This window comes from Mastigoproctus giganteus, chromosome 5, assembly GCF_048544385.1.
Source record: "Mastigoproctus giganteus isolate SK-2022 chromosome 5, ASM4854438v1, whole genome shotgun sequence".
NCBI lineage: Eukaryota > Metazoa > Arthropoda > Arachnida > Uropygi > Thelyphonidae > Mastigoproctus > Mastigoproctus giganteus.
Genome location: NC_143579.1, coordinates 94064185 through 94087318, shown reverse-complemented (window position 1 = coordinate 94087318; position 23134 = coordinate 94064185). Strand labels below are relative to the sequence as shown.

General features: G+C 38.2%; 1 protein-coding gene across 1 annotated transcript in view; it reads right to left on the bottom strand.

The window, feature by feature from the left end:
* LOC150085572 (uncharacterized) overlaps positions 1 to 22731 on the bottom strand; it is a 106310-nt gene extending 83579 nt beyond the window's left edge. Inside the window, exon 1 of the mRNA XM_090373352.1 lies at positions 22215 to 22731. Coding sequence (XP_090229478.1) covers positions 22215 to 22647 — 433 coding nt within the window. The 5' untranslated portion in view covers positions 22648 to 22731. The remainder of the gene's footprint in view (positions 1 to 22214) is intronic.
* Between the last annotated feature and the right edge of the window lie 403 nt (positions 22732 to 23134).

Below are 23134 nucleotides of genomic sequence, written 5' to 3'. Positions count from 1 at the left end.
TTTTTTTTTTTTTTACACAATGGATTCTTACCAGGGGACGACTAGCGGCTTCCAAGACCACGATCCAATGAAACCTCCTGTGTATGGGCCGCCGGAGTAGGAGTTCGGTCACGGTTATCCATACTTACAGCCACCCATCACCAATGACTCTTCAAATTTGCATCTGAACGGCGTGATTGGACCATCGATGACTGGGGGAAAAAGTTGCCATATTGATGAATCACATTTCCTGCTATGCCGTGTGGATGGTAGATGGGGGAGTACGGCAATAAACTTCCAAGAGGAACTACTCCGATGCCCTGGTCCAACAGAAACAGGCAGGTATCGGCACACTTTTAATAATGGGGATATTTTTTGAATGACAGAAATATTCGACAGATAGGCAAAACTATCTGTCCATTGTGGCTGATCAGTCATACTCCTTCATGGTGGCTCTCTTCCCGGATGACAAAGAGGTGTGTTCCAGCAGGATAATGCACCGTGCCATGTTGCCGCATTGTTCAAGAGTGGTTCGCCGAACATGAAAGTGACTTGAGGTGTCACCGAATTCGACGGATATGAATCGCACAGAACATCTCTGTGATTGAGTAATCCATAGATCAATTGTTTGTATCCTCCACCACGGGCTATCGCATCATGGGCGCAATCCTGTGACATCATACCACATATCTCTGCAGCGTTCAGAGGCGTTGTAGAGTTCATGCCTCGCCGTGTGGCGGCAGTACTGGCAGCAAGAGGAGAACATACCCACTGTTAAGTAGGTGGTCGTAATGTTTTGACTGAAAAATGTCTATAGATTGCTTTAAGCACTATCATGTTTGACACTGTTGTTTTCTTTAGGATATTGCCCCGCAAAATCACGTACCAAACGTGCACACTCTAGTGATACTGTGGAAACTTTGTCTGGTGACAATGCTAGATTCTCTCTGAATCTCGGCCCTTTAACTGCAGCTTCGAATCTTTGAAAGGAATTACAGGAATTTTTGTGCAATAATGCAAGCAGAGTTAACGAAGCAGTGTAAAGCGGATTAGGAACAGCTGAGATATGCTTGATGTTATTTACATCCCAAATAATTGGAAACGAAAACTTAAATATGAAAAATTGATGGTTTAACCAACCCAGAAATATACAATTTGCTTTATTTCATGTGAAACCCTCCTCAGCCCTTGAGTCGATTAGTATAAGAGTGCAACAAGACAGTTTATTGGCTTCTAGAGAGGCAGTGAGAAATGAAATACTCAAATCTCTTAAATCAGACTTAAAATTGGTTAGAATTAAAAAAAAAAATTCCAAAAGTTTCGCTTTTATATCAAAAGCCTTATTACGTTACATCAAAAGAATTTTTGATATAAACTGCCTCCATTCGTAATTTGGATAAAATAGATGTTACAAATTAAATGACCGAGGATTAAAACCGGATGCACCAAAAAAAAAAAAAAAAACCTGAGCCTACAGTAATGATTTTTGATGCCACAAAGGACATTTTGAAAAGATGAATTAATAGAGAACTGTATTATAAACTTTTGAAGTATCATGGTCGCTCTTGAAATTAAATTCCTTCAGAGGTATAACTTCGCTTTTGCACTGCATCTAAGTCAAAATGTCTTTTCGAAGTCTCCAGAATAATTAGAACTGTTTCAAAAGCTGTTGTTAAATTTTCAAGTTCCGAGCATTCTGCTGTGAATCGCAATTTCGAACATTCCATTTGTGGTCCCCGCGCTTGTGCACGTCATCTTTTTGTTGACTTCAAATCGTTGGTTTTCTGAAAGTGTATCAACTGTGGGAGGGAAAAAAAAAACTGCGTCTTCGGTTTTGTGTGAAGATTCCCCAGACTTTAAAAGAGCTCAACGGTTGGTAAGGTTACAAATTAGTTACAATTAACATTCAGTCCATTATCTACTACACCCCTTAAAATCTTGCAATAAATAGTCATGAATTCCTACCTGTCTCTGACAAAATCCTCAGAAAAGATAGAAGAGAAAGGCTTGGATCCCGCATATATTCAGCCACCATACCACTCTAGGGGAATGGTGAAATGTTTTCCCTCTTTTATTGGACACTACAAACTAAAGTTGCGAAATGTTTGGCCGCTATAGTTGTGAGGAAGCTTCAGGTTATTGTATCGAGTGCCTTGTGCACTACCCACGTAGTTTGTGCATATGTTGTTGGTGATTTTAGCTGGACACAATGTCACTTTAATGTAATTAACTAGAACCCTGCACAGTTTATCTTGACAAAGTTTTGGGGCCATACAAACTTATAATGGCGCTATGGATTTTAGAGATAAACTTTTAGAGAATTTTATTTTACGGGGTCGTTTCATGGTATTGTATACACCAAACAACCTGACTGCTGACCGTTGATCTACAAGACTATTGATGTTATGGCCAATCTACATGTCTTCACTAAAATCAAGCATTGAAAGATTCGCTTAGATTTTGGTGGCGATAGAATAGGCTGCATAGACTGCACTCTGAGCATTACCTTGATCTAAATTGACCAGATCCTAAAAGAAACCTTTATTGATGATGAAATTTCAAGTTCATTAACGAAGTTTTCGCTCACTGGTAGAGTAGAATTATCAGAAAGTAAACTTTGGTCTTAATGAATAATTTTTAAGTATTCTAATGGTCGGCTTGTGGATAAGAAAACAATAGTTTTCTATTCTGAAATCCTGATTGTTCCACCTGAGGGATCTAAAAGATGAATGACAACGCTCTGTCCATATAGGTAAGCTACCCATAAAATTATTTCTATACGTTAAAAAGTTTTCCTCCTAGTGATAGTTATTCGAGCCAATGGGAGAAGAGCGCGAGGCAATTACGTCACTACAAATGCAATTAATTATTGACAACTGCCTCCATAACGTTCACCAACCTCGTGCACGAGCTTCACCATCTAATATTTGATATTCCATTGTAACGTTTTTTTGTATATTAATGAATATTGTTTTTGTTTGCTGTGAAGATGTCCTTGTATTTAAATATTTGCATAGTTCCTAAATATTTCTGTTAAATATTTTACTCCCGCTCTTTCGAATGCAACAATATTCCTCGTGCATTATGAACCCGAATCGAGTTCTAAAGTTCGCACTTTCGTTCTCGGCCAATCACAACTCTTTAAAGTCACGCGGCCGCTTTTATCAGAGCGTGGAGTCTGCGCCCTGATACGAACGACGCAAGAAATTATTTCAAAATACGAAAACGGTGTTAACGCCATGAAAAATTAATTTCGTCCTCATTTAACAATGTTATCATAAATATTTATTTAATAATATGAAATAAATAAACTACTGTATTTTGAAGTACGGTTTTCCTGTGAACTTCTGGTGGTCTTGGAATGGATTAAGCCTTAAACACGAATCTGATATATTCGATTAACGATAATTTCGTTTTCGAGGAATCAATTACGATCGTAAATCGAGGGACTACTGTATTTTTATCTCATTTTTTGACTTTAATAATATTTGGATTTAAGGTTCTGTATACACACGCTCTGTGTGTTTTTTTATTGTTCATCCATATCTCTCATTTAAGATTACATGCTATGTACTCAGAACATTCTGTTCAAGGTCCTCTCTAAATGAAAGGGCTCGCAACTCCGGACATACCTGAGCCATCACTGATGTCTACTTCATTACTTTCGGCTTTACTAGATCCTTTATATATATGCTCTTTTCTTACTACAACACTTCATCTTTTACAAAGTTCACTAAAAATTTACGTTACTTTACTGCTTCTCAAGTTATCACTCTCCCCTAACCTACAGTATAGCTGGGTTTCATAGCGTCTGGTCCTCGTGAGTAGCATAGTTGGTATAATCATTTCTGACTTTAATCAGCAACTTCTGATCTTAATTCAAACACGGAGAACGTTTGGCTACTTTATTCTTATACTGAACTATTTTATTGTATTCTCCTTTGTTGAATCCAAAACAGAAGTCTCTTCCATTTGAGGATTCTGTGGTCCCTCTAGCGTAACGTTCCATTGTTACACTAGGCTCTGCTTGGAAACAGTACGTTATCTGTTTTATTTTCTTGTCTATTTTCCCTTTCAGCGTTCATCTTAAATTTTATTTTCTCTCTCTCTTTCTCTCTCTGCTCAACGATATTCAGAACGCATGCAGTAAAAGCATGAAATACAAATTCAAATTTAACCTGTTAAGTATATGATATTGCCAGCTTAATGATTTTTACAGAAACAGAACTTTCATATGGTTATCTTTCCTTTCAGTGGCTCTTCTCAATGTCTTTCCTCTCGTGGCTCTTCGCGTCAACAGCTTGTTAACTGAGAAAGGCTGTCAAAATTACAGTTCGTCCCCGACTTAGGATGTGAAGATGTCCTTGTAGAATTTCAAAAGCTTTTTTACAACTTTGCTTCCAAAGTACGTTCTTGTATTGTTTCTAGATTTCGAGGGCGTTTTTGATATCTTATGGTTGAAATTTTGGACACCTTGGCATCTATTTTCTTTGTTTTGTTCCCTCGTGGGTAGCACAGTTGGTAGGATCGCCGTCCTCCCCACACCATTTGGAAAAGTCACGTGGAAGATGGGAGGAATTTGTATGGGACTTTTTCACAACGTGGCTGAGTTAATTGGTCTCATGCGAGAGTAACATTGTTCTTTCTTCCGGAAATTCGAGTTTTTCTTCTAGCAAACAGAAAATTGACCTCAGAACACATGCAATTTACAGAATATATACACGGAGCAATATGATCTTAGTCACTTATGTGCTTAAAACCCTACAACAACAACTCTGCTTTGTAGTAACTTTGTCCACCGTTCTCTTGCTATTCATTTCACACATCAGCTATTTCAAGATCTGTTACTCGCGGTTGCCTCAAGAGCTAATATTTGACCCTTTGATCTGGAACTTCGTTCTTGATTGGTCTCTTTCCAAGACTAGTACTTCGATAACAATCAAAAGTTAGCATATATTGACGATCTCACCATCCTCGTCAGTGGGAACTCGCGAGTGGACTTTGAGCTGCTCGCATATACAACAATGTTCAGCCTCATTTCTTGGTCTTTTGAAAACAAGATCGTAATATCCCCTTAAAAACAACTTATGATATTTAAATGCCGATTGACTTATATAACAGACTTCCGATTATTAAATTACATGGCGAAATCCTTCCGACAATAATGTTAATCAATTATCTTTCAGTTCTCACTGATTACTGCTTTTCCTTCAGCCTTCATATTCAACAGTTAGTGAAAAAAATATTAGAGCCATGCTTATTCCGTATTACTCGACTGGGGCTAAATTTAAGAGCTTTACATCCCTTATTGCCCTGCAGATCTATAATTGCTCCCATTTCACTTTTGCGGCCGCCTCTGGTTTAAAAGAGCTAAATCTCTTCTCACTGTTCAAGTAGAACTTTCATCACACCAAGAGCCCTTTTCTATTTCTACCCCTGCTCTATAGGTATTGGCAGGAACTCGTCCGTTAGATTTTAGTTCTTTTTCGTGGATTCTCTTACCAAATTAGACATAGCGATGCGTTTGAAATTAACATTGGGAAGAAAAGGTCGAAGTATTGGAACTTTCTTGTTTGATGTTTGGCAACAGAGGCGAGCTGCTGCTTCTAAAGGAGCGGTAACCAAAAAATTCTTACAGCCATCAATTATGTCGCTATTAAAATTGTTAGAAGATGGTTTACGCTTAATTTTTACGCTTCATTATGTACTTGCAACGCTGAAAAGGAATCAACTCGCCTACTGTTTGTCTACTTTAGGAACACGTGAGACTCATCTCTGTGAAAACAAACTTTTCTGCTAGAATCGAAAGTCAACTACTTTCATCTGAAGAGATCTTTATCACCTTTCAAAAATTTCGCTAAACTCTTTCTCAAGGCACCGTCTTTGTCCTTTATAAGCTTAAGTTGTAGGCTACAGAACACTCTTCCTTAGGAAGGACTTCTATTGGTTTATATTTCTGCAGACATTGCGAAGAAAAGGAAGAGGTATTAGAACTTTCTTGTTTGATGTGTGGCAACAGAGATCCCGGATAATCTACAACCAACAATGCCTACTAATTCTGGTCCTTATTATGTTCTGCCATATCTTTTGAGCCTTGGAGTTCCTGACACTCGATTTCTTCTTCTAGTTCCTGTTGCCTTGCTTTTGCATCCTCGATGTTTCATTCCCGATGTTGATCTGTGCTGTTTTTCTTCAGATGTCATCAGATACTTTTGCTGGCACAGTGCAGGATCGTGGAACTGCGGTATCCATAATTTTGCACAATTTTGGTCCTTTTACATCACACAGATCTATGACGGGGTTGAACTGACATTCAAGAGTCGCCCTACGTAAGATATATGTTCGTTATTGCGTACGCCATAGCTTTATTTGAATATACACATAATTTCTATTTGTATTTGCATATATCGTAGTCAGACAATTTCCTTCAATCGGAGGGGGTGCCCTAAGGCTTTTGTTTGGTTTATTCAGTGGAATACCTGAACCAATAGTTAGTGAAAGACTAATCCAACGATATACTTGGCGCAATGTAACGTATTTGTAGATTGCTTGTGCTGTCTTGCCTATTTGGATGTTGTAAGTCTCGAAAAAAATAAACAAAACGCAGAATAACTCGCGGGGAAACTCTATTCCTATGGGTTTCTTCCTTTCAGCCCACTGAAAGGAAGATTTTAAAAATCCCTTCAGTCTCTGGCGAACCTGAACCCAGAGCTCTTCAAATGCGTGACAAGTTGCTGGACCACAATGCAACTGAGGACAAATGCCCAACGATCATTTTTAACCAGACACTTTACATTTTCATAGTAATTCCTTTCACGATATTCAATTTGAATCTCGGAGTTTCTTTCCCACGAAAGCGTGCAAACTGTAATGGAGAAGTTATACTGTTGTAAGTCTATTATTTCTTTAGTTACGTTTCGCCTCACTGATAAATAAATCAATTTATGAAACCTTAAAAAAAACAGCCATTAATTGTCTTTGTATTCTCAATGAGACAGCATAAAAGCGAAGAGCATAATAAGATGCACTTTAGTGTATTAACAAGGAAAAGCTTTAAATGAACACCGCCCAAATAAATTATATTTACTTAAAGATTGCAGTAAAGCAATATTCAGTCGTTCACCTAAACTCCATGGGTGAACGCAGGTCATATGTCGGATACCTGGCGAAAACGAGTTCTTATAGCTATTGTAGGGATCATAACGAAGTTTTGTTTCGTCAAACTGCAAATAAGGGTTACTTACTACAGATAATTCTCCTGCAAACAGCGGCTGGTTGTGGTCACTGGCTTGAAGAAGAAAAATTATACGTCTCTGGTCAAATGTTTGCCAATACGAAACTATGGCAGTTAGCAACCAAACCCGGATGGACTTTTCCATTCACTTTAATCCCAGAATACACCCTTTCAATAAGCATTTTTGCAGTTTGCCTTTGGAGTATTAGAAGGAATGTAACAAAGCAAAAAAAAATCAACTCCACAATTACTTGGTGCAATTTTTTCCCCTTAAATCGCGTCCGTCCACTGTATGGAACGTTCTTCTACCATAAGAATTACAATCCTGTCATGGGTACAGATGTAAGAAATAATTTTGATTCGATAAATCGCCATTTCACCCCTGCATTTCAGTTTAAGTCAGGATGTCAATGGAGTTAACCTCCAAACTCAGTTTTGTTTGAACGTAGCAAGTAATTAGACTGATTCTTCAACGTATTTGAAAATAAATTTATGTACGTTATGAAAATGCGAAAGGATATCTAGTCTTTAGACAACAACACTATGCTAAGATTTGGTTGAGTTTGAGCCATGAATTTAATTAATTGACACTTGAGATGATTTCAAATTACTAACGACAGATATAACTGCATTCGAATAACTCTGAGTAACCAAATGACTCCCAACATATTTTCAAACTGCACCATTAGCAAACAGCACAACAAGATACTCTTTTAATTGCGCTCCTCTTTGCTATTTAGAGATTAGTCTGCAGACCACATTTTAAAGTTTTAGTATTTGAGCTGAGGCAGCCATGAAATATCATATTGTTTCTAAATTTGCATGTATTTTATTGCCCTTTTATCTATTTTGCGGGATGAAACCCCATAGTTTTCGAGAGAAAATAATACTCTTCTCTTGAGACCCACAGAATGGCAGTGGTGGAAAGGGAAATACAAAAATCTTCTACAGATGTTTTTCCCATCCTCTCTGGAAGTATTCCTGAACTCGAGTGTTTGGCGTCGAAGAGCAGTGACGCTACCTTTCACGGATAGAACGTAGAGATGTTTTAGATCTTGTCATAATGCCATTTCTCGAAAGGAATCGAACATGTATGAATGCAGTTTTGATCATTTGTCCATCGGTAAGTGAAGCAGCGTGTCACATTGCCTAATCAAAATCATCTGCGTGATAGCACAGAGTGGTTTCTGTTTATGTACAAACTTAAACGACAAAACAAATGATTGGTTGCAAAAGAACAACCGCGATTTGCCAAAATATTCCCCGTTACCTGGAAAGTTGACTCTCAATGGATTTCGCTATTACTTTAGATAAAATAAGTTAAAAGAAGCAATATGATGATAATTGATTGGAGAGGATTCCTTTGGAATCGAGTGAGATGAAAGATCTCTATACAGTGGAAGAAGCAGCATAAAACGGCTGCCCAAAATAGGAATGGGTTCTGTTTTGGCAAGGGTATTATAGTCTTTGTGACTAGCACAGGTTTTAGAACAACAGAAATGAATTCCATCTCTTCTCTGGGTTCAGTTCCCATCTTTGAGTTTGAAGTATTGTGTGGGACTTTACTTTCAATCTGCTCAAAATCTACTGGCAACTGCGCCGGTCGTGTATTGCCATGAAGGTGATTTTCTTCTTTATGATTCTATTATCAAGAAGTAGAAGCTTTCTTCTCGTGGCATTTCTTGATACATTTAAAGTTAGGCAAGATATGTTTGGACATTAACAATGCAGCCAGGTTTTGCGAAATCGATCAAGCAAATGTTTTTCTTCTTCATCCTGCAAGTTACTTCTCCCTTTTCTTAAACAGTTGATATCACTTGCAAACATTTTTTGCAGACTACTGCTTTATAATGTATAGCCATTAAAGTTCTCTGTAAATCCCTATTGGTTTCTCTCCTTCACTTAATTTTAGTGTGTGCGCGCGCATGCGGTTAGCCACTTTCACAACATACTACACAATCACATCCGAAGGAAGTAAATCAAATCAGTTTCGTCTAATTTATCAGCACATTCTCTAAATGTTCAGTAATTTCTACACAACATCTAGTTTTTAAATTGCAACATTGGTGCTCTCACTTTCCTATTTGCTTTCCTCTGTAGTTCTCGTGGTTGGAAAGTGGTGACGGTTCTCGCCCTCCATGTACAGAAACACCTGAGTTCTAATCTTCTCTCTACGAAGGGAACTTTCATGTGGGTTTTTCCGCTTCGTGATAGAGTAAGTGCAGTTGACGAGTAGTTCCATAGTACCATCTCCTCGCCGCTAGTACAGTGGTTAGATCACTACTCTTTTATACAGTATGGAAAAAGGTCTAGGGTTCGAGTCCCGTGTATGAAAGCAGACATTTTTGTGGGCTTATTTTCATGCGGGGAGTGGACAGACTTTTTGGGAGTAGGCTCTAAAAAAAGAGTAAATGCAAGTTTGTCATTTCCTCCATTCGTCACAGGATATGAACTCAGATCGTTCTAAACGAATGACGAAACCGCTAGGCCAACATAGAATCAATACATGGAAAGAGATATTGAGATATCCAATGAGGCAGAAATCCAAAGACATTTCTTTGGAAAACTGTGGGGCATGATATTTCCCCTGAGATCATACTGTTTGTGGGGCAAAAGATGGGCTAAGTGTTCTATATCATAATTATTGCTTGCAATGAGATAAGAATGTTCCAATGGAATGTGAAACATCTATTTCATAAGATTTGTAAGAAAAAGAGAGAATCGGGGAGGCTGCGCAGTTGGGGACACTTATTTTTCAAAATCCAGCAATAAACTCTCCCTGGGACATTGTTTAGATGTTCCTTATTGCAGGATTTTGGAAGAGGGACTGGAATACACAGACTTAATAGTTGTAAGAAGACGGCTGAGTATTGGGAGGGTACACACTTGCTTTATCAGTTTCGATCCGGTTCAGAAAAAAAAGTGGTGTGAGAATTGTTGGAAAGCCAACGATGGTCTGGGAGGTGTACAATAATTCAAAATACTGTTCATTTTCATAGTTTTTAGGAGTTAAAAATAGAAACTAACAAAAGTATGAGAGTTAGAGTAGAGGAAGCACGCTTATATATAACGTCAGCCATAAGAAAAAAAATTCCCACTCTTTGCTGGTTCCTCCCTCTAATAATATATCTAATTCTTCCTTTAGCCAGTTCAAACTACTCACTTTCACAACACCAGATGCAAGTTTGTTCCAATCAAACGCTCTCCGGCTGAAAGCCAACTTTCGCATATCAATCCTGCAGCCATCGTTTTCCAATTTAAATTTGTTCTCTTATGTGAATTTTCCTTATGTGATTCGGTCGAAAAAAAATAAAGATACCATCAGCATTAACTTTACTTAACCCATTTCCAATAAAGATTCTCGCTCTCACACAAACACACGCACACAATGTATCATTTAAAACCCTTCTCCAAAACAGGAAGGGTGTAGAACTTGTTGCTCTTCTCTGCCACAGATCTATACTGATCTATTTCGAAGGGATGTATAGACCTAACAGTTCTATACATCCTGAACTAAGGCTTAGAAACCAGTTTGAAATACTGAAGATGTTTCTTTACCATTCCCTTATACAACGGAAAAAATTACCTGTTACTTTCTCTGCTGGAAAAATTCCTGTATATCATTAACAAAACCCATCAGCTGGAGAACCTTATAGAATTTAAAAAAAGTAACCTTTGCAAATTGGGTAATGATCGGATCGAAAAGAAACCTGCAACTAAATTTGCACGTCTTAGCTGAAAGAGAAATATGATGTATGATTTAATGGTGTCCTTCAAGTACCTTGTAGCATACATTAAATGAAGGAGGAAAAATACATTGGTGAACAAAAAATCGTTCAGTTACAAGCATAAAATCTGAGAGATCATTATAATTAGACACTCATTTTCCTGAAAATTTGTTTTTCAACAGGCAAACTGACCATAAATTCACGCAATTTACAGAAAGAGTGCAGTTTTGCTTTAGAGCCATAGTTTCTTTAGCTTAAAAAAAAAACAGTTATTGTAGTAAAAATTTAGTGTATTCTGTGATCAGTGTTCATTTTGCTGGATGCAAAACCTGAGCTTCCCCTGGAGGATTTATGACTATACAAGGGTAGTCCTGCATTATTCAGACGTTTCATAGAGAAGTTTCATAGTCGATCTCTGGCGAAAAAAAAAAAAAACAATAGTATAATTCCCCTGTGAGCCAAACAGATTTTCTCTCCGAAGCATATTAAACGTATACAGTCAAGTGAGAAGGTCTTGCTGGCCGCTCCACTCCATTCAAAGATTATCCTCACTTCGAAGGAAGTCGTCCACTGAAGACCATGTAGAAAAATAGCGTTTCCACATGGAATTCAATGGACGAACGAACTTCATTCATTCACTAAATCATTAGGTCACTGCTTCATTTATTCATGAATGAATTAGTGATCTAAGACTCCCACACCCTCTCAGGCCGTACATTGGTTATAATCACCGCCCTGCCACATCGGATAGGAATGGTCCTAGTTGAAATCACGTCACTTGTGGGAGGAATTTTATGGGCTATTTTCACAACTTGGTTGAGCTGGTGGGTCTATAGCGATTGTTGCTTTCTACCAGGGGTTATCAAAAAGTTTTTCCCGTGACCATGTTCTACATATCCCAGGTGGATTAGATCTGATATATATTATTCCTTCTCTATGTAGTCATCGCCACCCAAAGCGACACATTTCTACCATCTTTTGCGGCGCTCGCTTATGTCCTTTTTGTAATTCTCACTTTGCTTTTGAAACCATGCTTCTGTCTCAGAAATTACCTCTGCATTGCCAAAAGAAAAAAAAGCTTTCCACGCAAAAACAATTTCAGCTGCGGAAAGAGGAAGTCAGAAGGTGCGACAGCAGTATTGTCACGAAGCAACAGAACGCCTTTGCTAATCATTCCGCATCGCTTTCCTTAATTGCCGCATCTAATTGCTTCAGTAAATTTCTGTGGTGGTGATCAGTGATGGTGGATTACCCTTCTCGAATAATCTATGAGAATAGTACCCAACTGATGCAGGAAAACTGACTAGAATACCTTCCCTGCAGATGGTTGCACTCTGTCCTTTTTGAAATTTGGTGATGATGGATGTTTCCATTGTTTGATACCTGCTTTGTTTCTGAATCAATGTGAATCTACCCGCGATTCATCCATAGTCACCAGAAAAAACCACAACAAACAGGTGTGGATCGCTGTCACATATGGCGATCAATTCGGCAGAGCAGGCCTCTATTTTTTTTTCTTTTCCTCCCCCTTTCTTAAGACATGTCAGCAAGCGAGAATTCCATCGTACTGGCACCTTATTCCTATTCAAATCATAGTGAATTATGCTCTTAGCAACTATCTGCTTAATTATCTGGTAGTCATTGCGAATCAGCTCTTTAGTTTCCTCCCCGAATTCAGTAGTATGAGATGTAATGACAACCCACTTCTTTCCTCTTCATGGACATGCTCTCGGCCGCAATTGAACTGTCTCCACCAATCTTTTAAAACGTATTACGACAAATAGATATTACCATACACCGTAGACATCTCTTCATGGATAGCCCTTGGCTGTTTGCCTTGCAAAAACAAGAATTTGATAATGGATCGATATTCAATCTGGACCTCCATTTAACTATTATATCATTCTCGGCCTTTCATCTTTTTGTAATACCGGCCTGTTGACTCTGAAAGGCCCAAGTGGTCTGATGTAGCTGAAGATGATATTTCTTGGGCCTCTTTACCACGAGTCAATAGCTGCTGCTAATATCTCTGTTTCCTGCGCACTTTTATACCTATTTCTTGCCTGCGTACCTCAGCTTGCATCGTTCTTTTCCTTCGGAGGTGACAGAATTCTTCTGGAAAAAAGAAGCGAACTCTGATTATTAAATTCAACATGGAAGTTACATTTGAATTGGGACTTGAAAAAGACAGATCGTTCTTTCGATCTTCTTCTGCCCAAGTAATATCAGAACGGCCTTATGCAGAAGTAAGATGAGTTGGCGGTTGATCAAAATAGGATACAAAATACTTCACAAGAATCATTTTAAAATTTCTTATTTTGAGTTCGAAAGACTGTATCCGGTTATTTTGTTTTATTTTTAATGCGAAGAAATAAGCTTAAATGCCACTAAAAACACGTTGTTCCTAGAATTCATTATTCAAAGTGAACTAGGTGTTATCATTTGGTCCAAAGTAGAAAAATCACGTTTCATTCATGATGATGGAAGGGATTTTTCTTCTCGGGAAACAGAAGAAAAACTTTTTTTTTTTTTCGTTCAGTCAATATTTTGCAAACAATTTCAAGCAAACACTGTATAAAATAAAGACGGATTAGATCATCTTAATTGCTCGATAATCGAAAAAGAAACGTCTTCAGTGATTCTCGTATGCGCAAATGGACTTCTTCAGATTAGAATTGAGACTGCGTGTATTTCTGAAGTGAATAAAAAATTCTCTGAGGCTTAAATTGTTTCAGATAATCTTGCATTATTTTAGATGGGTTTTTTTTTATCTTTCAAGACAAAACATTACGAAGAATACAGGCAACTTAAACACGATATATTTATGCCTCTTTGCCTTAGTTCCTCGGCGAAAGTTATAAACTGTAGATCTCAACTCAGTCGATTAGTTTAACTTTTCTTGAAAAGTTGAGAGGGAATGTGGTATGACCTAAAACTTTTAGATGAAGTTGAATATCGAACGTTACGACGTTTCTTCTCTCATTCCCCGGCCTTCATTCTATTCAATGAGCTGGGAGTATCAACAACCTTTCGTGTTTTTCGATTATCGTTAAAATATAAAGAATGAAGTTGTCCACATCTGCCTAGTGTCAATCCATTGGAGATACTAGTGGAATGGAAAGCTTTATATTAACTCGAGTATTTTCTCTCGACGTTTAAGTCTTTCAATCATGTTTGGCATAAAAATTTGCGTAAGCTTCCATCTTATGGTCTGTCTTCTGCTTTTTGCAACTTGGCCAGTTTGTGTCTCTGACTGCTCACTGTGTATGATGGTTTTAACTTCTAACCTCTCAACTACTGCGGAAGTTCCCAAGGTTCTACTCTTTCACCCACTCTTTTACTCCGGAATGTTAATAAACGTCTCCCATTAATTGGAAATCCATAGTTTTACACCTTACACTACTTTACAGTTCGTCAAATACAGCTCTGCGCAAACAGCTACAATTTCTCGAATATCTGCGACCAATTACTTAAATGCTGATCTCCAGGCATTTGTCCAATGGGGAGAAGAATTCTTAGTTAACTTTAGTTTTAAAATTCGACCTGGTCTTATTTCTAGCAAGAAGAGTCTGCTACTACCAACCTCATCTTCAGAAAGACTAGATAACTCTAATTTCTACTCTTTCTTTGCATAAGCAGTTATTGACTGTACAAATCAGAAATCCGTCCTACTATGGACTGTTCCCACATGTAGGATGGCGTCCCAAAAACCTAAATCTGCTCGGCTCTCTCCAAAAGAGAGTAGACAATTGGTTAATAATCCTTCTATTACGAACTCACTCCACTTCATAGACATAGGGGTTTCTGCTGAAATTTTTTTCTACAGATTTCCATGGGTATTGTTCCTCTGAATTAACTTCTGAAATTCAACCTCTCTTCCAAACTATTTCGAATGCCTCTTCTAATCAACTTCCGTTCGAATTTAAATTTCAAACACACAAAACTAACTTTTCCTCTTCCTCGTTAATTCCTTCTACTTTCGTCCTGTGCAATAACGTTCCTTCACATGCATTTCCAAAAAATTACAATTTAAAGTATTTTGTCTTCATTAGCCGAGTAGTCAAATGCGAGGGTATAGTAGTATATGCATTTGATTTGACCGCCGTTCTAACCTGCGTGACCGCTGAGTACGGTAATATTCTTGTTTACTTTTTTCATTAAACTCTTTTGACCATATTTGGCCGTTTGGGACTGTCAACTAAAAATTAATTTATTTTACTATAGGTTCAAATAACCTTTTGGATTTCGGCTTACCATTAAACACCACATATTTCAAATTTGGTATAGGATAAGCTATTTCCTTAGCTTATCTTTTCATAAATAAATAAAGAAACTTATGCAATTGAAGTATTAGAGGTTGCCTTTCGAAATGAATTCTCCTGTCAGAGACAGAATGATCTCTATGTCGATGATTCACATATTGAAAATGAAATGTTCTCCAATGGCTTCCATCCTCCCGAGACTGCCTGTGGCCATATCAAAACGCTTCGAAATCTGCTCACAAATGCGACAGTTATCGAAAAATCTCCGGTTTACGCTTCAATGGAGTGGAGAGCATTAGGGAAAATGGAAGTAGATTTATTGGAATTAAATATCAGATACAGCATGGTAAACATATTATGATTGCAATCCCAAAAGAAAACATGTGCCACGAATATCTGTTCAAAGCCGTCTTGTGCACTTAGTCACAGGACACCCATCAAAAAATTACCCTAATTGCAAAAACCTCACAATGACATTGAGCAACACTTTGTATTGAAAGTTGCCCGTCCCGCAAGGAGCACACCGTTGGATATTTAATGTAAACCAGGAGTTTTGATAAAAGATGTCATTCGTGACAGTATTGAGGTTTCTCTACTTATCATTCGCTTGGAGAGATTTGTGTTCGATTCCTGCCAACTAATTTCTGAAGTCCTCTTTAATGGAGATTGCAGCTAGCCAATTTGAGGCGAAGGGCGTAGGGTTCCGCCTTCGATTATTCTGGGTTTTCCAGCGCATACAACATACAAATCATCCTTAGCAGACACTGATGCAGAACGGCTCAGTATGGTTTTAGTAACCGAAGTGTCTAAACCTAACAACTTTGAAAAGCGACGAGGAGCCTATTATTCCTTTTAAAAACAGTGAAAATATAAAATCAAAAAAGCGCACCTGACCAGGATTAATAAGCGACCACGAATTGAAAGTAAATGGAATTGTCTACTATCCACAGATGAATCTAAATTCACCTACAATCTGAACTGATTCTCAAAGAACCCTCAGCCTTCCTTAAACCACGATATATCATGAAAGGGAGAAGCCGTAGTATAATGGCATGTAAACCCATATGTTTGCGGAGATTCAAGGAGTTTGCGTCAAGATGAGATATTCCAATCTTATATTCATATCTCTGCAAATGGTTTAATGGCATTTCTGCCTGATGATGTAAAAAACCTTAAGAATGTGACACTCGCGGACCAGTAGGCACAGTCTTTCATTCTTCATTCAGTTGCATGCCAGTTATCACCCGTCTTATAAATCTTTAGAACAATCAAGCAGGTATTATATTAGTTAGCAAACAAACCGTGAACTTCTTTAGCGCTTCAAATGGATAATTTGAATTCCTTCTGATACAGATCAGATAACCACACAATGATTGTGTTTTCACCTTTTGGAAAACACAATCATTGTGTGGTTAAAGTACACATCTTTATGAAAGTTTAATTTATTTCAGGACTAATTTAGCAATATAATGCAATATCAAGTACATAAAATACTAACTTTGACTCTCGCTACGTTTTTGAATTCTATCCAAAATCCCTCCTGAGGACGGTATTGGGGATATAAGTTAATAACCTTCTTTGTATTCATTAAATAAAGTTTTTAAAATGTATGACTATCAATTTATTTACAAGAATATTGAAGAATTATTTAGCCCCTAATATTGGTCTGACGATGAGAATACGCAAGAATCAAATAAACTAAATTTTCACCACACGGATTTTGTCTTTCCTCCGCGTAAACTAGGATTTTGTTAGGCAAACCTTAGTGAAATACTGCGGATTAAGCTCTTTTGTCTGCTTGTACTTGAATGTCCCAATATTTATGCAACTATTAGCGAAGTCATTGGCACTCTATTTATTTTCGCCGATAGAACAACACTCCATATATCGTACATTTATTAGTATTTCAACAGATTAGAGTTTATCCCCAAATAAATTAAACTTTCCTGTGTCACCATATAAATATTCCCCAATCCATTGCGCCATTTTTAAATGACTATCTCAGGAAAAGATAACATATTAAAGAGAAGTTTAAGACTTCTTCAGCTGTGGTTTTACGATGTATCTCCTTTTGTTTTGTTGAAGGTGAGAAGTGCAAACGGGGTCGTTCACAAGATGGACACATCTTGCAGATGCACATGATGCCGTTAAAAGGAACTAACTGAGCTTCCTGTCGGTTATGTTGGGAACGAGGCTGCCAGTGTTTGTACATCAATTCTATATGACACGCGATTTCCCAGGGCTTCTGTCAAAATGACAATCAGCCGCTCTTGCCAGAGCGACGGAGATGCAGTTGAATTAAGATAGTCCAACTCAAATTTCAAACGTCCTTCTTGTTTGCATTCGCTGCACATTAGTAGAGGTATTCTGATACATCATCAAAGAAAATGTTCTCACGACTTTCTTTTGCTGTTTGATACACTTTGTTAGAAGAAGTGGTGAAGTATTAATTAGGAAGTGGATATGCGGTGGTCTTTATCTTTGAAATTCTCTTTCTGCCCACGAATTTGCCAATATTCGAAAACGTGTTTTGAAACGCATGCGAAAAATTGAATTCACGAAGAACACACATTCTCAGACATTTTCCATGGTTGAAATTGCGAACAGATAACTGACTGTGACCAACCGCTGTGGTATGCTTGAAAAAGAGAGTGCTTTATAATGTAAAACTTTATAAAACACTCCTACGTTTTGAATTTCGTTTTGGACGTGAATCTTCGTAAATATATGAACTCTCGCTTTAATTCTTTACTGACTACTCGCTCAGAACTCATGTGGTATTTGACAGCTTCATAACCCGAACTGGATAGGTTACGTACTAATGTTACAAGTATTTATAATTCATTTACGAAGCCTATGAAGTGAACTATTTGAACCTGCTAAAAAAAATCGTGTCATTTAACAGCCATCTGTAATAAGAAACTTAGAGGTATATTCTGGCAAACCGTTTCATATTGCTACTTCCAACTACTTTTACTGAGTGATAAATGATCACTGTGATGCTAGATTTGTCACTTCAGTTGCACCAAAGCCAGTTATCAGTGAGCCAACCAGTTATTGTTTTGGTTTGTTCGATTAGCAAAAAGTTGAGTGGATGCTTTTTGAGTCCGATGAAATCATGAAACTGACTACAATTAATTATATTTAGGAAGAGAAGTGATTTGATGTGTACAGAGGAGTACACCAATTACTTCCTCCAGAGTTATATATTTACAGAAAAAAAGTCGCTGACATTTTAAGCGTACTGTGCATATTCAGCATAAGAATTAAAATTATTAAAAACAATCTTTCTAATTTGTCTAAAAAACATTAATTGAAATTGCACCCTCCTCGTGTTCTTCGCCTAGGAAAAACTGCTGAATAAAACAAGTTAAATCTCAGACAATTTTATGAAAATGTCATGATGGGATCTCAAGAAAGTGAAGTTTCTTTGAGGGAAGGGCGTAAAGAGGCACCTTTCTAGAAGTCAGTGTTTGAATGGTGAATTCAGCAAATAAATAAACTGAAATGCACGATCTCTTCATTATATGGTGTTCTATGTTCTATTATTTTCTGTGATTTAGATGGTCCGGTGAGTTTTGGAACTGAAGTCTGAAAATTGAACTTTTTAGACAAAAACTAGTCCGGACCTCTCAAGGCGCAAGGAATTCCATGGTTTTCGAAGTAGTAGTTCAGTTGATCTGACACGACGAAGTTAATTCTGATAAAGAGGAACAGTTTCTATTAAGGACACAGACACCAAGGCACATCATTAAGAATATACAAGACAGTTTCTCTTCTTCTGTTTTTCATGTTTCTTCTTCAGATATTTTCTGCTGTTTTCAACCTTTGTTTCATTAGCTGCCGTCCAAATCCTAGCAGTTCATCGATTCTTCTCGAATTTCGAAATATTGGACTCATTTATTTTTCTCGAGATGTACAGGTGTCATTATCCGGGACTATTTCATCAAAAATTTTGGTACGGTCCACTACGCATCAAATTAGTTTCATTTATTGATTATAGAATCTTTAAATATATTGGTACCACTAAACCAGATTTACATATTCACCTCGTATTTTCCCAATCTTAAGGGATATGTCTGATTTAATTATACCTCAAATAGAGAAATCAGTCTTATAACGCTCATTCAGTTACACTCAACACATTACTTCCTGACCTGAGTTTCCTTTGCTGTAATCTTCAAATCTGCAATTAGTGAGATTTCCTAGGGCTTGAATTTGACTTTGTTCTGAGACAGGCCCCCCCTAGTGGGGGGCAGTTCCAAGTAGGGGCTAAGTCCTCTATGATCAAAATAATGCGGATTTTCTTTCTTGATACATGATTTAAAGCTTAATGATTCCTTGGAATGCTGCTTCAGGCCCTCCCTTTAGAAGATCCTAGGATCACCTCTGGCCACTACCACCGATCTGCTTGAGGAGACCAAAATCAAACAACCGATATGAAAAATATGCTTCATTAAACTTTCACAAATAAGATAAGAGAGATGAATCTTTTAAGTCCCTCATACCCAATCATTTCCTCTTTAATTATGTCTCCATGCATATTACGGAAAATCCGGTGTGATATTTAATTCGACTGTTACCATAGATATTGCTTCAAAGTGCATAACATTTCTTTTATGCGCGATCTTTGATTCGTTTTTTTGTTCTTCAGATACAATCGAACATTCGTAGATCATTCGCATATTTTGTTTATTTACGTGTCGAACTCGCTTGTGATTTTTGCGGTCTCTTTTCAACGCTTCCTGAACTAGATAACTACGTGCAGATTCAATTTCTCTGATTTTTATTTTTATCCGTTTCAGCCACTAATCGCATCCTACACAGTTCCATTTGTGCGGGCGCACATATGGAAAGCGAAAAAAGAACTCCAAAACAGGGAATGAGACCACTGCCATAACTTTTTATAAACATCACGTCATCAGCTTTGCTTTCTGTCCTCTGCTTTTATTTTATTACATACCAGAAAACTGTAATCATTCAGAACTACTATATTAGGAATAAACAACGAAAATAAATTGGAGTGGGAAAATGGACCACTGAAAAATTTTGAACATACTTTGTTGATTGATCTTGATGATATAAACATGCTTTTCTTTCAAATAAGTTTCTTATTAATCCATTGACATTATGTGAATTAAGACGCCAAAGGATTATCTCAAACGTACTACTTCAGACCACGGCTATTAAGTGACAACATAAACATTTGTTGTCCCTTAGCAACAGCTAATACACAGACACATCGGAAACTTTTAAATTTAAACATTGTGGAACTTTAAATCGACCCACTTAATTAATTTCAAAAGGGATAAAACAGGCGTCCCTTTTGAGGTGTGAAATTAATGTCTTCGTGCTGTGATGTTGTGAAAAATACCTAATATCAAACCACCTTAAATGGAGTAATTTGAATGCATAACAGAAAACCTTGTAAATTACTTGGGCTCATCTGTTTCAGATTGATTATTTAATACCTGTCAGATAAATAGCTTTGAGCACTTCAGTCTCTGAAGTTTGGTATGGTTAAACTCCTACAAGCAGACCTAGACTTCAATTTAGGATAGAACTGTTCTGGCCTGTGTATCTTTGCGAAGTATTGTATTCAATGCACGCAATTTAAAAGCAGTGTGACCTGTTGTCAACCAGTTGTTTCTGGAAATTGTTTCTACGATCGTATGTAGTTAAAGTCAAATATTTGTGATCATGATTTCGAGTACATAGCTACCAGAAATCCTTATATTTGATGAGTTTCACTTTAGAAGATTAACTCTCAAAGGAGCTTGTAATCTTTAGAGAAATTCTTGGATTCACTGACCCAACGAAACTAAATAAATTTTCGCACTGGCTGCTGTTGTTCACTAATAAAGCAAAAGATGTTATTTTTCCAGGCCAGAATAATTAAAAGCTGTTTTTATAGACATTGAGAAGGTTGATGTCAACCCTCACATTTAAATGACAGAAGTCACACACGTGTTTAATGTCCCCGGCTGATTGGTCTTCTTGCACCAAAAAGCCAACTGTTCTCAACCCTGAAAGCTGAATATTATGTTCCTCAGTACCTCAAATACTGTCAGTTATTGAAATATAAGTGTGCGTCCTCGCTTGTGACAATCCCGTAGATAAATTACTAAGACATTTCCACTTAACCAGGGAGGATGCACCGAAAGAATTTGCTATTTGAAGAAGTTCTAATGAAGGTTGACGACCGTGTGTCTGTGTTGCTTTAAGAACATGAGAGACTTTGACACTTCTCCATTTATCACCTGCCACTCCCCCTGTACTGTGCACCTGTTTTGGGGTTATCGTAGATGTCTGTAGAAGACTGTAAACAAACAAGAACGCCTAGAAATATCGCGTTTCTGTTCTGCCACTAAAATTTTCTTGAAATACACATTATGAGACATTGAGTTCTACAAAACTCAATCTTCCAATATGTCTTCACTTAATCTCATTAAAACCTACCTGTAGACTATCAACAATCAGCTGAAGATTCTGCTACCATGGACAGGCTAAACCAGGAAATAAAAAAAGTGATTTCTTTCTATATTTGTTGAAATTACTGTGGCCATGTTTCAAGCAATCTACGACGATCGATTAAGCCTCTGATTATCGTGTTCAGAAAACATTTTGGTATCATTATTTTCTTCCGAGATATGTGAAATATTGACAAGTCGCATATTCAGCGCTTCTATGAACTACCCCAACTACATCTTGTGTACATCACACCCTTTTGTTTCCCACACCGATATAATCTGACGTCTGAAAGAGAAGAGGAAGAATGACCAACTAAATCCTGAACAGAAAATACAATGCAAACCAAGTCAGCTACTGGAATTCTTCTGCTGGAAATGCGCGCATTTATTTGTATGAATACGCTGCTATCTCCAAATACATGTTTGAGTGCTTTTATGGAGATGTGCGCGTTAGCGGCTAATATGGCTCTTAAAAGCCACGTGTTTACTCCTCAATACAACTATCAAAGGCTGAGCACAAGAAAGATGTCGATGTACTCACCCTTCTCCAAGTCCTTGGACTTCGCCGAACCACTTAAGCATCTTTGATGAGATGACCAACTCGTCCGGATTCGAGAAGATCCCGTAAATTTGGAAGGATCGAGAATGTCATCCACTGAGAACGAGGTGTGCGAATTTGGCGTGTGCAGGTCCGGGCCATTTCTTTTGTTCGAATCTCCGTCGTCACTGTCTCTTTCCAAGTTCTTTCCCGCCGCCGGATGATGCCGAGCTGACGGGCACCCGCTGCCACCACGGGGGCCAGCAGCGTCTTCGGGATTCATCTCCTGCCCCGACAGTTCCGCGTCCGTCTCCGGGTCGGAGTCAGAGTCGAGGCCGTAGCGAACGGCGCTGTTGCAGTCCAGAGGTCGCGAACTTCCTTTCCAGCAGCCAGAACTCGGCACGAGGGCTTCTATCTTGAAACACTCACTCTGCATGGCTTCGGATGTTGTCACAGAATGGATCCCCTCCGCCCACTGGCCTGTGGCCCCTTGCGGAAGATGACCGCTAGCGTTTTGACTGCAGCGGGAGAGGCGGCCCACTCCTGGTTGGTTGTGGAGAAGAGCTGCCGCGCATCGCCGCATACGTAATGACAGAGCGAGCAGCTAATGTGATGACGCCGTCTCCGAGGTACGCTCCGACACTAGTAATTGGTCATTAAATTAAATCATTGCCACAACTCAATGAGTGGGCTTTGCTAATTACAGCAATTAGCACTTCGCAGGCTGCGATGCCTCCTTCCACGGAAAAGATGCTTTAATTGTTCACCTCCGTCGCTGCTTCGGGAGGAGGGGGGAAGGGTGTAGGATGCGCAGACACAGTCCCCTAAATGGCACATCTGTTGGCAGAGAAACTTGCGTTCTCACACAAAACACTCGCCAGGTTCCCATAGACGCTCTGTTTGCTCACTGGTGCAGCTCCTTC